The sequence below is a fragment of the Chelonoidis abingdonii genome, chromosome 5 (assembly GCF_003597395.2).
Source record: "Chelonoidis abingdonii isolate Lonesome George chromosome 5, CheloAbing_2.0, whole genome shotgun sequence".
In the NCBI taxonomy this organism is placed as follows: domain Eukaryota; kingdom Metazoa; phylum Chordata; order Testudines; family Testudinidae; genus Chelonoidis; species Chelonoidis abingdonii.
Genome location: NC_133773.1, coordinates 75,838,316 through 75,853,740, shown reverse-complemented (window position 1 = coordinate 75,853,740; position 15,425 = coordinate 75,838,316). Strand labels below are relative to the sequence as shown.

Genomic DNA, 15,425 nt, shown 5'->3' with positions numbered 1-15,425 from the left:
GGTGCCAGCAACTACTTTGGTCACACCCCACTCAGCCACTATGTCTGGTATCACAATTCCTGCCCAATCCATTTCCTCACATTCTGTAGCTATATGTTAGTGCTTCTATCTGACATCATCTCTGAAAAATTCAGGCCAATTGTAAGAGATGCTCACTGCTGAGACTGTCCTCTTTCACTGCCAGCCCTATCAAGTTTCCCCACCTGTGGAGACAGGTGAGTGCCATTTCTGTGGCTGTCACAAAACAGAATAGAATCTAGCTCATATTTTTCTTAGCACTGAATACCCAACACAGCTAACAGGAGCAAAAAGCTCTAATACTGTGTTTTTATTACTAAAGAAGTAGATAGGATTCAGAGATTGCAGATCTGTCAAGTAAACAGTTACTTTTTTCCTGGTTGCTGTGAAGAAGGACTGTGATGTATATTCTGTTGTACTAAAACTGACATGTAACCCCGAGATTGTTTTAGATGACATAGTACAAATTCAACAAAAAGCACATTCACTTTTGCATGGCATCTTCCCTCAAGACATGATGAACTCCCTTCTCTTTCCTGAGCCCTAATTGGGATGCCTACAAATTATTGGACAGTTAATGAATCTCTGAAAAAAATTAACTGAAAAAAATCCATTGAACAGTTAAAACAACAGCGCCAACAAAACACACTCTCATATCACTTAAAGTCCTGAATGTAGTCCCTTACTTCTTCCCAAGTGATTAAGTCTTTGTTTTCATCATAGTTTAGTCTGTTAATATATTTTGATTGTCACACAATATTTTTTTTCTTTGCAGGCCCTCCAGTTAATGTCACATGTAACATATTTATAAACAGCTTTGGATCCATTGCAGAGACAACTATGGTAAGGCAACTTAAAGTAACTCAAATAACTGAACAAGTTAGGTCTTATTTTAGGTTGGAACTAAATTGAGGAGGAAATCATTTTTGTTGTGGTTAAAGTCAATAAACAGAATATTTAACTCAATAGTTGGTTTTTCTGGTAGAAAATCCATAATTTTATTGTTACCATGCTGAAGAGTGCACTTGTGAGGGCCAACAGTGATGTTTTTCATATCTTTGGTGATAGCTGTTAGGAAATTTCAAAATATGTAATTTTTTTTTTACTTTTGAATTAAAAAGTTTATGTTCTATGACATTTTATCTTTCTAATAGCACAATTTATGACTCAGGTAGCTTTGTTAGTTATATGCTATTGTTCCATTTCATATAACAGATGGGGGCATACATTTTACATGATGAATGTCTTTATTTTCTGTAAAGTATTATTTACTATAAATAAAATGTAGCACCAATGCATAGATTACATTAAAAGAAAATCAAATATTTAGAATCCAGTCCACCAGAAAAATATTCATATCTGCCTGAACACTGAAAGCCTTTGAAGGCTATGAAGGCTGGTGACACAATAGACTGATCTTTCCAGGTAGAAAGCTACCTTAATGTTGTGGTTTTTGAGGGGAAATTGTGCATCCTAAACAGATTGAAGAGGTTTCAAGGGCCAGCAGCCGTATTTGGGTTGAACAGGGGATAATACAATGCTTAATTTGTAATGAAGGGGGGAGGGGGCTAAAGCAATTTTTTTTTACTTTCATAACTGATGTGGCAAGTCCAGAGGTGCCAGGGCTATAAACTGCCAAGTCTAGAGGTTCCAGGGGTCAGCCCTAGCACAAATTAAGCACTAGGATTTAATCCTTAGCTGCTGTGGAGAATGACTCCAGGCATGTGTCTCTTTAGCAGCTCAGAGGGCGAATTTGAGGGAAGCCATGGGAGAGGTAGGCTTATGTCTAGTGAGCAAGCAAACTATACAAATTCATTGGCTAACCTCCATGAGAAAGGAGATGTTCAGCAGACTGCAGCTGCTACTATATACAGCAGTAGTCATGAATTTGGAGGTGGGAAGGACAAGTCCACTCTTCAGGAGCTGTTTGCTTAGGCTTTCCAGGGGAAAAGAGAATTTAGCTCTTAAATTTCAGTGAAATTTGGGTTCTGATAGGGTTATATCTAAAAGAAAAATGTGAGGAAAGAATGAAAAAGAAACTCTGGAACTCGCACTAAGTGCTTTCCTATTTCTTTAATTTATGTATGTATCATATTACAAACACTGACAGCCATTTAGGGGCTACATGTTCATGAATTTGACATTTTTTGTGTTAGCATATACGCAGAAATGCTTTTATTTAATTTCAGTTCAGAGAGCAGGATTATCTAATGTACTGATTGCAGGCCTGGGAGCCAAAACCATGTGCATTTAATCTCAGCTCAGTCACTGATTTGCTAGGTTGCCTTGCCAAGTCTATTACATTCTCTTTGCCTGACTGTTCACAACTGTAGCATGAAGATATAATAGTGATGTAGCAGAGCTACAGATTGATGTTCTTAAAGCCCTTTGGAAGGACAGAACACTGTGTCATTTCCAATGCAGTTGCATACATGCTAATATAATTACAAATATAAATTGTTTTTGATCCACGGACAGAAACACCACTGATAACTATGGCAATTCTATGAGTAGACCAAGTGCAGTATGTGGACTTTAGACAAGACAATTTTTATCCAGAAAATAGCTCTAAATTTGGGGCCAGATTTATGCCCTAAGAAATAGTGTTCACAAAGCACACAATCCCTGCATAGGGTGTGTTTAGGCAAGGGGAGGACCATCACTTCTCCTACCCATAGTGTTCTGGCAGGGTGGTGGGGCGAGGAACTGGCTACACCACTTAACATTTAGCAAGTAATACTGCCTCTATAAGCCTCACTGTGCCAGAAGGCATCAGAGCCCCAATCCAGCAAGATACTTAAGCACGTGCCTATTTTTAAGAATAGGATCAGGGCCTACATACTTTCTATTGGCATAAGATAGCCTCCTCAGCATTTGGCTTTTGAAAGTATTTCCTGCTCACTGTGCTCCCCTGGCTCTCAAAAGCCAAAATTTAATCTTAATTAAAAACATGGTCAGATTTATTTCATGCACATTGGACTCCTAATTCCCATTTTAACCATTTCTTCTCCATTATTAAGTTACTTTCACATTGTAAAAGGCTATATTCTCCTACCAAAGAAGTGATACATTTTGCTCTGTTACAACCTTGGAAAGAGGTTAGTTAAAACAATTAAAACCTACACATAATATTTAAGCTTAGCATTAATGATCTTTGAAAGACACCTTCCAGACAGGAAAATAGTGATCTGTACAATTTGTTCCCAGCCACAATGAGGGCCAATAAATAATACACACTTATCATGGTATGGCATAAATAGCCCAGAGTCCCATACATTATAAATATAGGAAATCCCAAAGCATTGTCAGCATCATGGTATAATATTTATTAACTTTTTTAGTAATGCCATCTGCAAACATGTTAAGGCTGCGCAAAAAAACTGCAACCTAGATTACATAGCAACTGCTGATACTCCATAATACTGGTAATTTGTTTGTTACTTATGCACAAATGCTGCTCAGAGAAGACTTTTACTTATGGTCAGTAGTTGTTGAATTCTGTCGGAATGAAATCAGTCATTTTAAAATATGAGCACTCACACATGACTTTATTTGTGACCTGTGATGATGAACAGCTCTTGAAAACTAGGACAGTGTTTATACCTTAACGTTACAATAGTAACATCTGGCATTTTATTACAATCTGGATTTTTTTATGCAACTGTGCTGAATAGGAGTCATCCTACAGTATTTTACTAAAGTATTTGTTGTTTATTCTGTCCAAGTTACGTGAAACACATGTGACCAGTTACCTTCTTCTTGGGATTTGTTTTAAATCACTATGTATACAGGCAATTTAGAAGCCAGTAACGACAATGTCCAAAATGTTATTAAAGTATTTCTTTCCAATCTTTATATAAAGGATTTTAAAAGAAAAATTAAATACAAATTAGGGAAGTAATTAATTGGTATCTGAAAGCATCTCTGGAATTTAAACTTCTAAATGTGTATAAATCTAATGTATTTGTTTTAAAGATATTTGCCTATGTTTACAGGAATTCTTTTAGCAATGTACCTATAATCTATACTGTATCAATATACTAGAAATCTATATTGTATTTGCATTGTGGTATCTTTAAGGTGATCAAAATCTTTGAGCTCCCTCTGCTGGCTTGGCTATATATAACACAAGAGACAATTGACTTAATTCAGAGGTGATGTCTTCTTCCATATTACTTATACCAGTTTTTACACTAGCACTTTCATTGAGGTTATGTCAGATTTACCCTGGTGTGGAATGAATATCAGGCTTCTTTATACTCAGGTAGGTTCTGCAAGACCAATGGATTCCCTTGGACTGGTATACAAGGGTATCGAAGGAGCCAGAAGGTGTAAGTGAAAGAACTGGGTATAAGTTAAATTAGGTTACCTTGTTACCCCTCCAATTAGTTGCTTTGACTTTACACTCCTATCTACTGCTCTCTTAGAATGTGAGTTTAAGTAATGTGAACTCACATTCCCGTTCATTTCAGTCTCAGTGAGCCAAAATGAAAGATTATTTTTAAAGGAGGGAGTGTATGTTATAGATTCATAGATTATGTAGGTAAGATCAGTCTAACTGAGCCTATATAAGTCTAAGGGAGCCTATGTTGGTATAACGTACATTGGTTTAACAAAGGTCTAAATTATGGGTGGGGGGGAAGTGGAGAATGAGAAATGAGTAATGCCTTCCAAATTTGGCCCATTGTTTGTTTTTTTTTTTTTTTTTTTTTACATGCCTCCACAAATTTGTATTCCTTATTGTGTGAGCCTGGAATTTTAAAAGTCAAGCAATGATAGTAGGAGGCAAAAATATTCTTCCTAGATTTAGACACACAAAATATTATAAGCATTTTATAATTCAATCCCATTAATTTGCCTAATTAAATATCTAAACAGCTTATGATTGTAAATTCCATTGGATTAAATCAATTTCATTTTATTAAATTAAGAGCAGGTGTTTATTTTTAAAATACACAATAGTAGCATGTGTCTTCAGTGGTATTCTGGCTATAGAGACTTTATAGGTTTATGTAACTTTGAGACTTAAATATGACTTAAAGGCTTGATCTTGCATGGTGCTGGGCACCGTAGCCCTCATCCAACAAAGCACTTAAGCACATGTTTAATTTCATGAATGCCATGAGTCAATGGACTGTCTATGTGCTTAATGTTAAAACATATACTTAAGTGGTTTGCTGGCTTGGGGCTAGGGTGCTCAGACTCTTGCAGGATTGAGTGATGGATGCCTAAAAAGTTTTAGTATAGTTTGATTTACTTGTTGGTAACAACTCTTAAAAGATAATGGAATCTATAGTGTCCATATCATCCCTGTTCATACACAAAGTTTCTCACGATAGCATGATATGGTACTGTGTAAGATATATCAAGATACTTTTAAAGAGATGTATAGCAATTCAATGTACAGCAATCAGCAGTGCCCAGCTAAAAATTAAAAATGATTATTGAGTTTTAGTTTAAAGGATGAGAGTGGGCTCGTTGTTGACATTTCTGGTTTCAGAGCTTCAGAGATGAAGCAAAGACTAGCAAATATGGTGTGGTTGGTTATAGGGAAGAGAAGTAAGCCAGCATCAAAGAATCTCATTTAGCACTTGAAATATGATAGCCAAAAAGGAGAGAATATTTCCACCAAATTTCCTAAAGGATTTTGAAGGTCAAGAAGAGCACACTGATATTAACACAGAAATAAGCTAATATATCTCTAAGTGAACTAACTATACATGTGCTAAGAGTGCATTGATACTGACTCTTGGAAAGAGGTCTAATGGCAAATGCCATCAAGGCACCTAATTATCCTTTAAAAGAATGTGTGTCTCTTGCTTATTCCTGCCAAACCTCTGGTCATGAGTATTTCTTGAGTCTGGCTGCAAATAGTAATGCAGCCCAACTACGGATAGGAACTGTGTGAGCTGCCTCTTTTGCTGCTAGCAGTACCTTCTCTTAAAGCCTGGGATATTATATAGACAAAAAAAAAAACATTGTGTTCCATGTTTTTTGACCAGTCAGCATTACGCCATCTGTTATCCACTTCTTCCGTTTCATCAGCCTGACCTTCTTATAGCTAAGCATATCTATTTCTGCCATATTCTGCCATGGGATTGTCTTAAAACAGAGTGCTTGAAGTCAATATTCCGTTACATGTATGTTGATAGTTGTAATGCTCTTGGTAGGCTTCCGAGATGTTTGATACAATACAGTCTGTTTAGCTGGTAACCACTAGTGTCTGTGAAATGAGTCTTTCTTTGGTGGAAACATGTATAATATTAGACCTAACAGATCCCTTTATTTGTTAGTGTTTACAGTGATTAATGTAGAGTAGTCTAGTTTGCACATTTTAGATCACAACCCCCATAACCTGAAATACAGGTCACCTTCCAGATTCAACATGCTATAGAAATTCCTTTATTTCTTTATTTCCTGCACTCTGATAATTAAATCTTTCCCTTCTAAAAGGGAAATAGAAACATCACTTCTGCAATCTACAGATTGATCTTGCACTAGATTTGAAATTTGTGCTATTTATCTTTCCATATTCTGTATCATGATCCTGCTTCTGCAGTCTTTAGCTTAGGTCACTGAGTCAGACGCAGACAAAGGTTTTTCAAATTCTACTGGGCCAGCAGCTGCTCAGTTTGTTACATGAGCAGATTAATCTGTGCAAATCCTCTTGCTGAACCTGCATTCTAATCTGCCAGTTTCATTTTATATTTATTTTTCATAAAAGAACTATCACACACTCTTCATGCATATAAGAAAAAAGTGTCTAAAAATGCACTCATCTTCTACATTAAAAAATGTGCACATTAATAAAGATGCCACAACAAATGGATGTTAATCTAATTTGCAATCAGATTAGGGCACTCTTTTTAATCTGTTGTTTTTTAAAGGATGAAATGGGAAACATTCTTTTCATCTAGTAAAGTTGAAGGGTGAGGTTTCTAGTAAAAATATGAAAAACTTTGTAATTAGGAATTTTCCCAAAAATGTTACCTTCACTACCACAGTAGTTGCAACACTGAAAGCTAATATATAGTATTTGTATTCTACACTGGGGTTTACATTTTTGAAACAATCAAACCACGATGACTATATCTTTTTTTACATCCTTCTAATTTTTATTTTTTTGCATCAAATAAAGATTTCAGTGATCATTAATCGATCTTTCACATTATTAGTGCATCTGTGTTGTTCTCAGAATTTATGAGTAGAGTAATGTTTCTTTCACATGGTACCAATGTTCATTTTAAAGACCAACTCAGCACTAAAATATGTTTCCTCTCTTTAGCAGCAAACACATATTTTTAGACAATCTTTGTGTTTATCATTGATACAGTTGCAAACTATTTCCCGAGGGCCTGCTTGGAAAATCTTACAGAATCCCTGCTCTTTTTCACTTACATTCAACCTTGAATGCCATTTTTCCAGCTTGCTTTCTTCTCATTTATCCAACCTCCACCTAAGTAGCATTTTACTTCCTAAGTTTTGCCTCATGGGATTAGTTACTTTCCCAATTTCTTCCTCAGATTATTAAAAACCCTGATTTAGCCAAATATTTCATATGGGCTCAAATATTCTAGGGGTTATATCTAAGGACTTAATCCTGTAAAGTGTTCAGCCCCCTAAACTCCCATTAACTGCACTGGGAGTAGTGGGTGGACTAGCATCTCCTTAGGGCTGAGTGCCTTTTCAAGAGGTTAGGCCTTAAGAAAAAAGAAATGTTGAGTCCATAAAAATAAAAAGGGCACAAATTTTTCTAATGCACAAGTTCTCAGTTTCTGCATTCATTAAGTTGGTGAATATAATAGCCTTAAAGAACAGAAGGGAGACAGCTTGAGCAGAAATAATGTTTTCGTAAATTCTGAGTTTTTCTAACTCTGTGTGCAACTAGATAAAGGCCCATGTCTGTTTTCTGGTTTCCCACAACTTAGATTTGTACTTAAATTAATGAAGAATAATGCTATAATGTGTGTGCTCAAGCTAGAGGAGAATAATGATACATGGGTAATACCACTGAAATCTAAAAAGGCCAAGCTAGAAAGTGAAATAGATACAGCAAAGAAATCAAATGCCTTCTCTGTGAATTGTTTTTTATTTCACCTGTGGAGTTTAAAGATCTAGAGCAGTAAATGTGTGTTTTCCATTATTAATTAGCATTACAGAAGAAAGGTGTACAGTGGTTAGATTCCCTAACCTAGGACTTGAGAACCCTAGGGTGAAATCCCTGCTTCGCCACAGGCTTCCTGAGTGACTTTAGGCAACTCATTTAGTCTCTTTGTGGTCAGTTCTCCATCGTGAAACTGGGCCCATAGGACTTCATTGCCTCACAGGGTGCTGTGAGGATAAAATACATTAGAAATTGTATAAATACATTAGAGACAGCCAGGTCCGACAGCCATATAAGTAACTAAGGATGTCATATATGTAACTAATACAGATGTTACTGAACAGTACAAAAACATAACACGGGCTTATCATCCCGAGATTAAATATATCCACCTCTACTGTATAAAAGATCTTTTTCATGTTGCACTAGGCCCTTTCTATAATGTTATGTGGTTATAGCTTTAGGTTTATCCTGTGTATATCACATTTTATGATTTGTCGTAATCAGTTCACAACAGGCTAATTCAGTGTGTTATCTTGTTTTTGTCTAGCAACTATTTTTGTTCTAATATATATTTATAGTTCTTATTGTACAAAACTGTCAAAGCATTCTTTTAATTTATTGATACAATGATACCAGTGTCAAAATTATGCATGTAAAAATGAAAGCCAAAGGAAATGAGTTTTCAGATGTCTTTAGCATAGCTGTCTTTGTGTGTGTATTTAGCTAATGGGTGTTAATCTCATCTTGATGTATGGGGATTTTTGCCCTTAACTCCTATTAACATTAATAGGCATTAAACCCATAAATCCCCTCCATCCAGATAAGAATATACCCTTTGGCCTTCATTTTTGCATGAACCTACAATTTACCGAAACTCCATTAACACAAAAAGCTACAGTATTTTAGAGCAATGTTAAAGGTGAGTCTAAAAATAAGAAAAGGAAGGACATTCAGAGATTTTCTCTTTCCTTGTGAACATATGGTGGAAGAGCTTATCAGTGCCTATACTACATCACCATGAGTAGGGATAGAGTGGTCTTTCTGAATACCATTCCTCTGATCAGTTTGATTTACCTTAACTTTATTTTTAAATTTAACTTGGATTTTGTGTCTTCACTGTATTCTGTTTTCTTGGTTTTTAATTTTTGTATTTTTGTCTTCTGGATATTCAATTTCAGTAGCCAGACCATTTGAAAAAAACATATAATTTTGGAGAAGATCTACTTATAATACTTCATGTCAATAAATTTTAAAACTCTTTGTTATTTATAATGAGCCCCATACAAAAAAAAAGTAAACATATTTTTATTTATAGCCATTATAAAAAAGAAAAATGACAAATGCTGTATAAGACCTAGTTAAAATTGATTCTCTGGCCAATCATTTATTTTTTTCTTTTCAAAAGGAAATTCTCAGTATGTTCATAAGTGTGATTGTTATGGCTTCAGGAAGAGACATTACTGGCCTTTCCTTGAAGTTTTAAGGCTCTGTAAGAGCTACTGTGATCTGTGTGTGGCTTTCAAGCTGCTCCAAATTGTGTCAGTTCTTGCACACACCGATAAATCTCTGAAGACTTTATGGTATGGACAATATTTAATCCACAAATGTATCTTAATACAGGAAATATGCCATTTTGACTGATTCTGAGCAGATCCTAGGAAGTACTGGAATGGACCAGCATGCAAAAGTTAAATGAGCACCACCTACACTATATAACTTTGAGGTGAATCCTTGGTTTCATTCCCAACAACTATTCACCCTCACTGATGCCCCACTCTTCCCACAACTGGGGAATGCCCTAATCCATTTGGTGGATGTGCAGGTGGTTGCTTCTCCCACGTGTGATGCAAATAGGTGAGTAGGCGGATAGGAGCAAGGAAAACTGCTTCAGTGGAGGTTTCTAAAAGCTTTCTAAGGGTGCAGTCAAAGGTTTCTCAGTGTAGTAAATAGGAATTTACCATCTTCCCCAACTCATACTACTTTTCTCTCTCTCTGTACTATATCTGGCCCCACACTTGGCTTGTGGTCCTGTTGCCTGGCTATATTATGTGATAAATGTATTCTTGTCAACCTGGAGCAATTTGTCTTACATATGAATTATTAGCCTCCAAAAAAAAGGAAATAACATTGGAAATACTGCCAACACAACAATAAGTTTAACACTAGTGGTTGTTACAGTGATACTGTGAATACTTCAGGGGCTTCTATTGCTTGAACAAAATATTCTAATGGAAAATACTGAAGAGCACACCTAGGCATGGTTTGTCTGGTAATAAATAGTAAAAAATTTGCAGAGACTATCTGTAGTTAGCATCTTGATTTAAAAGAATTGTGGTAAATGCTCATTCCTCTGGGTTTTTCCCCCCACCATAATAATGATATTGCAGCAATGGGTAACTTGTGGGAGGGGAGGGGAAAGATCAGTTTTGTGTATGGGGGGAATCAGAACCAGTATATACTTGTGCTATTTCTTCATTACTTTATTTCAACTATAAAAATATATATTTAAAAAAAATCTGCTCTCTTTGTAGGAGAGCAAATGATCTCATGTTTATTTCCATACTTATAAAAAGTAGTCTTTACACTGTTTGTAAATCTATTGACTTGTGGCTGAAAATGTATCTTTATAGTAACATATGAAAGCTGATTTATTGCCACAACTGGATTAGTTATGGATGAAGAGTTATGGCCTATATTACTGTTTAATGGAATGCAGTGTGCTACCTCTTGATTCAGATTCAAGACAGAATCTTCTCAACTGAGTTAGAAGGGGATGGGGTGTTTAGCTGTTGCAAAGGAAAAAGTGTCTGACATCCCTATAAGCTTTTCAGGGTGAATATTGATGGCCTTCAGTGCTGCATCTAGACTCTGGTAGTCTGAAGGGATAAAGTGTCACTATAAATAAGGTGTAAGGGCGAGATGCTAAGACACTACAGTAATGGGGGCCATCCAAGAACCAGATAGACAGGTACATACACTATCGTTTAGAATTACCTTAATGCACTGAAATGGTTTGGGATGGTTTTCTTTAATCTCTCTCTCTCTCTCATACACACACAAATGATAATTTAGCCTTTACGTACTGTCTTTTGAAGGTTTGTGTTGAATAGGGCGTTGCCTACATGACTTTCATTGTCTTTGATTAGAATTGCCTGGATAAAACACATATTGGGCTAACATTAGTTTCATATTTTTGTTTGTTTTTCATTTGCTGTCTAAATAATAATTTTAATAAGAGACAGAAGTACAAATCCAAGTTGCCTGAAAGGTCAGACAATAGAATTTATACCTTAACTTTCCTATTTCATTTTATTGAACATTACCTCAATTTTACAGTATTGCCTATATTGTGACTGATAAAGCTTCTCAACTTGGTAGACGTCTTGGTGATCTATAGATGAAACGTGTTGTTATTGTCTAGGTCATCTGACAAAATTTCAAGTCTGACTGCCATATTAGACAGTATGTAATATATATACTATGGCCAGCTTGCGAGTGGTCCTTGCATTGGTGAGCATGGAACTGAAAGAAACCTACACCTTTCTCCCCTCCTCCCTCCACCCCCCAACTCCTTCCTTCACCATGTGGCCTTTCAGCTCAGGAAAGCTCAACTTTTCAGCTACCCACAAGTACCTTAAGATGTGAGAGCACCAGTATCTTTATCAGTGACTACTCGTCACCTGCTAGTGCATTAAAAGCTACTACTTATACACTGAGAAATGTGGCAAAGGTGCATGTAGACATAGACATTTTATACATTATGTATGGTTGTGTAAATTGTCATATAAATGTTTCTCTAACTCTTGCCACTATTATTCAAAATTAAAACCATTGTAAAAGCTGCTGTCATTTTTCAGTTTTAGCTCAATTAACCTGAGCATGTTAGTGGGATTTTAGTGTAATGCATTGGGAGTTATGAACATGCAACTTCCATTAACAACAAGAGTTATGTTCATAATGTGATAAAATTATATTCCCAGACATCCAAGGAAAGTGTTTGCCACATCTACTATTACTATTATACAGCACTTTCTGATTATACAACTGATAAAAATACCTATCCTAGGCTTTAGGCATCCTAACCGATATTTATAATACCATGCTTGTAAATAATACATCCAGCAACTTAAATTCTGCTATAGCCATAAATAACTAACCAAGAAAAAAACAAAGGAAATAGCCCTATTTTCACCAAAGAAACAGAAAACTGGAAGCAGGAATAGAATGGAGCCAACCAAAAAGCAGCCTATCTATTCTGGGTAAAATTTGTAAGAGTGTCAATAATATTTATGATCAGTGCTAATGAAGGCAGGTGATACAGCTAGTAATACTGGAATATGCACACAACCATTTATTTAGTCACCTGTGCTTTGTAATTGTGCACAATTATATCCTTGACCTTACAGGTGAAATTTTCAAAAGCACTCAGTGTTGGCTTGATTCTGCTTCCAATTAAGTCAATAATAACTCACATTAACTTCAATGGGAGTGGAGATAGACCATCACTAAGTGCACTGGGAATCACATCCTACTTGGGTAATCAACAGTTACAAAATATTAAAGCAAAATTTAATTTATATTGGGAAAAATGGTGGTGACATAAAATAAAACCCTTGATTCAAATATGAGTGCTACAATGTTTATTGGTTCTGTCTCTGAATTATGAAATATTAAGCCATGCAGCTGTCCTGCAAAATGCATATATAGGCAATGTTTGATATGACACATGGAATATGTCTTTATACCACAATTATAGCAAAATATAGTCTCTCTTTCAGAAGGAAATTAAAAAAAGAGTACCTGTCCACACATTAGGGTTTTTTAAAGAAATTGTTTCTAAAATCTAAGACAATTCCTAGAGGAAAAAACCATCATTAAATTACAGATAATGTTTTAAAGAGATGGGTTAAATTACAGCAACATTTTTAGAACATTGCAGTAATATACTTTTTCATGAATCCAAAGTTAAAGTTTAAGTTAAAGAACAAGCAATTGAAAGTTAGAACTTTCTAAATTAAAATTCCACATAATCTTAATCTGACCCTGTGTCAATGCCTATCTCCTGAATAAATACCAACAATCCCCTTATAACTACTTCTCATTCTGCTGAATCATCATGCCTCATGCAATACAGATCACAAAACCTCAATTACCATATTTAGAGTATGGTAATGTTATATAGAGAACAAGCATCAACAGTGTTACCTTAATATTGGAGGTAAATTAATTTTGTTTCAGTTCATACTAGAAATAAATTGCCACACAGATATTCAGATCTTCCCACCCATTACACTGCAATTAAATACCCATGGCTGGTCCGTGTCAGCTGACTTGGGCTTGCAGGGCTCAGGCTACAGGGCTCTAAAGTTAACAGTGTATGCGATAGCTATTCTGGAATAACTCTACATGTGGACACTCCTATTCTTGAGAGTTAATCAGAAACAACTTCACATGTGGATAAATCCTTAATTCCTGAGCAGAAACATCTGTATAGTACTCTTGTGATGAATACCCTAAGGATATACTATACAGAGAAGCATGTTCTCAAGGCATTAGTCATAACTTGTTACTGTGTCACAGATTTGGCATGCGAATTAAAGTTAAGTACTCACCAATCAATTTAAATCAGATAGTTTCTTGTCTGCTGTTATGCTGAATCTCTGACAGATTAATGAGTTATAATTAGTGGTGAACATATCTAGCTATGGATTCACTTGCAACTTCTTTCACAGAAATGAAAGCAGTATGACATGTCACAAAATGTCTATAGTCTTACCGTGCTTCAGACTTGTAATAAAGCAAAGATGTGATGCACAACAGAGAGAAGTCCCACTGCTAGGAATTCCCTGCCATATTAATATATGCTTTCAAAAAGTTCAGGAGACAAAATGAGCAATCCCTCCCTCCCACAAAAAAACAGAGAGCCAGATTATTATTTATTATATGTATTACCCTAATGCCTAGTTGCCCTAGTACAGAACACATAACTAAAAAAGAGCTGGTTCCTTTCCCCAAAGAGCTTACAATCTATGTGTCAAGACAAGAGACAGCAGATAGAAGAGTTCATGGAAACAAAGAGAGGATATCAGTCAGCGTGATAGGCAGTGGTCTCAACACACCAGAAGCATAACCACTTTCAAGATTTCTAGCATTACAGCAAAGAGTTTTGAGGAAGGTTTTGTAGGAGGATAAAGAGGTAGCTTTTCAGATCTTTACCTAGAGTTCCTTCCAAGCACGAATGACAGAATGGGTAAAAGCATAAAGGTGCTTCTTTGAAAATTTAACAAATGAGAGATGGAGACTGGCATCATGGGCCAAACCAAGGTGAGCATTTACAGTTCACTAGTAAATGAGACCTGAAAGGTAGAGGGGGAATAGACTGTAACAGACATTCAGAGTGAAAACAAGCAGTTTATGTTAGATGTGATAGAAGTGGGGTGACATGCTGTCAAGGTTCCTTCCCCACTCTGAACCTTAGGGTACAGATGTGGGGACCTGCATGGACACTTCTAAGCTTAGTTACCAGCTTAGATCTGGTATCGCTGCCACCACCCCCAAGCACTACTTTTCTTCTCTGTGTAGCCTTGAGAGACTTCACCAATTTCCTGGTGAACACAGTTCCAAACCCCTTGGATCTTAAAACAAGGAGAAATTAACCATTCCCCCTCCTTTCTCCCACCAACTACTGGTGGATCCAGATCCAGCTCCCTTGGATCTTAAAACAAGGAAAAAATCAATCAAGTATTAAAAAAGCTTTTAATTAAAGAAAAGAAAGGTAAAAGAAAACCCTCTGGGAGAGATTAGCATACTAGCTACTCTCACAGACAACAGATTCAAAACACAGAGGATGTTCCCCTGGGCAAAAACTTTAATACACACAAAGAAATACCCAAATTTCACAATTCCCTTAATGGTACCAAACAAGTTACAAAGAAATAAACATAAAACTTTATTCCTTTTCTAAAAAACTTTTATAACTACCTCTGATAAGAGACTGGTTCCCTGATCTTTTTCAACTCTGGCTGAAAACTGAAACTCTAAACAAAGGAAAACTTCCCTCCTTTCTTTTGAAACATCTTGTTCCCCCATTGGTTCCTCTGGTCAGGTGTCAGCTAGGCTAGGTGAACTTCTTAACCCTTTACAAGTAAAAGAGGCATTAACCCTTATCTGTCTGTTTATGACACATACCCTAATTCACACTGAGTAGTAATTGATTCTGTAAGTAATCCTATTAACTCCTGTGGGACTGTTCTCAGAACAAAGTACTATCCAGCATGAGGAAAGGTAACAGAATCTGGCC

The 15,425-nt window shown here is 36.1% G+C and overlaps 1 protein-coding gene across 1 annotated transcript in view; it reads left to right on the top strand.

Moving 5' to 3' along the window:
• Positions 1-15,425, top strand: part of GLRA3 (glycine receptor alpha 3) — a 140,256-nt gene that overhangs the window by 43,336 nt on the left and 81,495 nt on the right. The window contains exon 3 of the mRNA XM_032780174.2: positions 794-861. Coding sequence (XP_032636065.1) covers positions 794-861 — 68 coding nt within the window. The remainder of the gene's footprint in view (positions 1-793; positions 862-15,425) is intronic.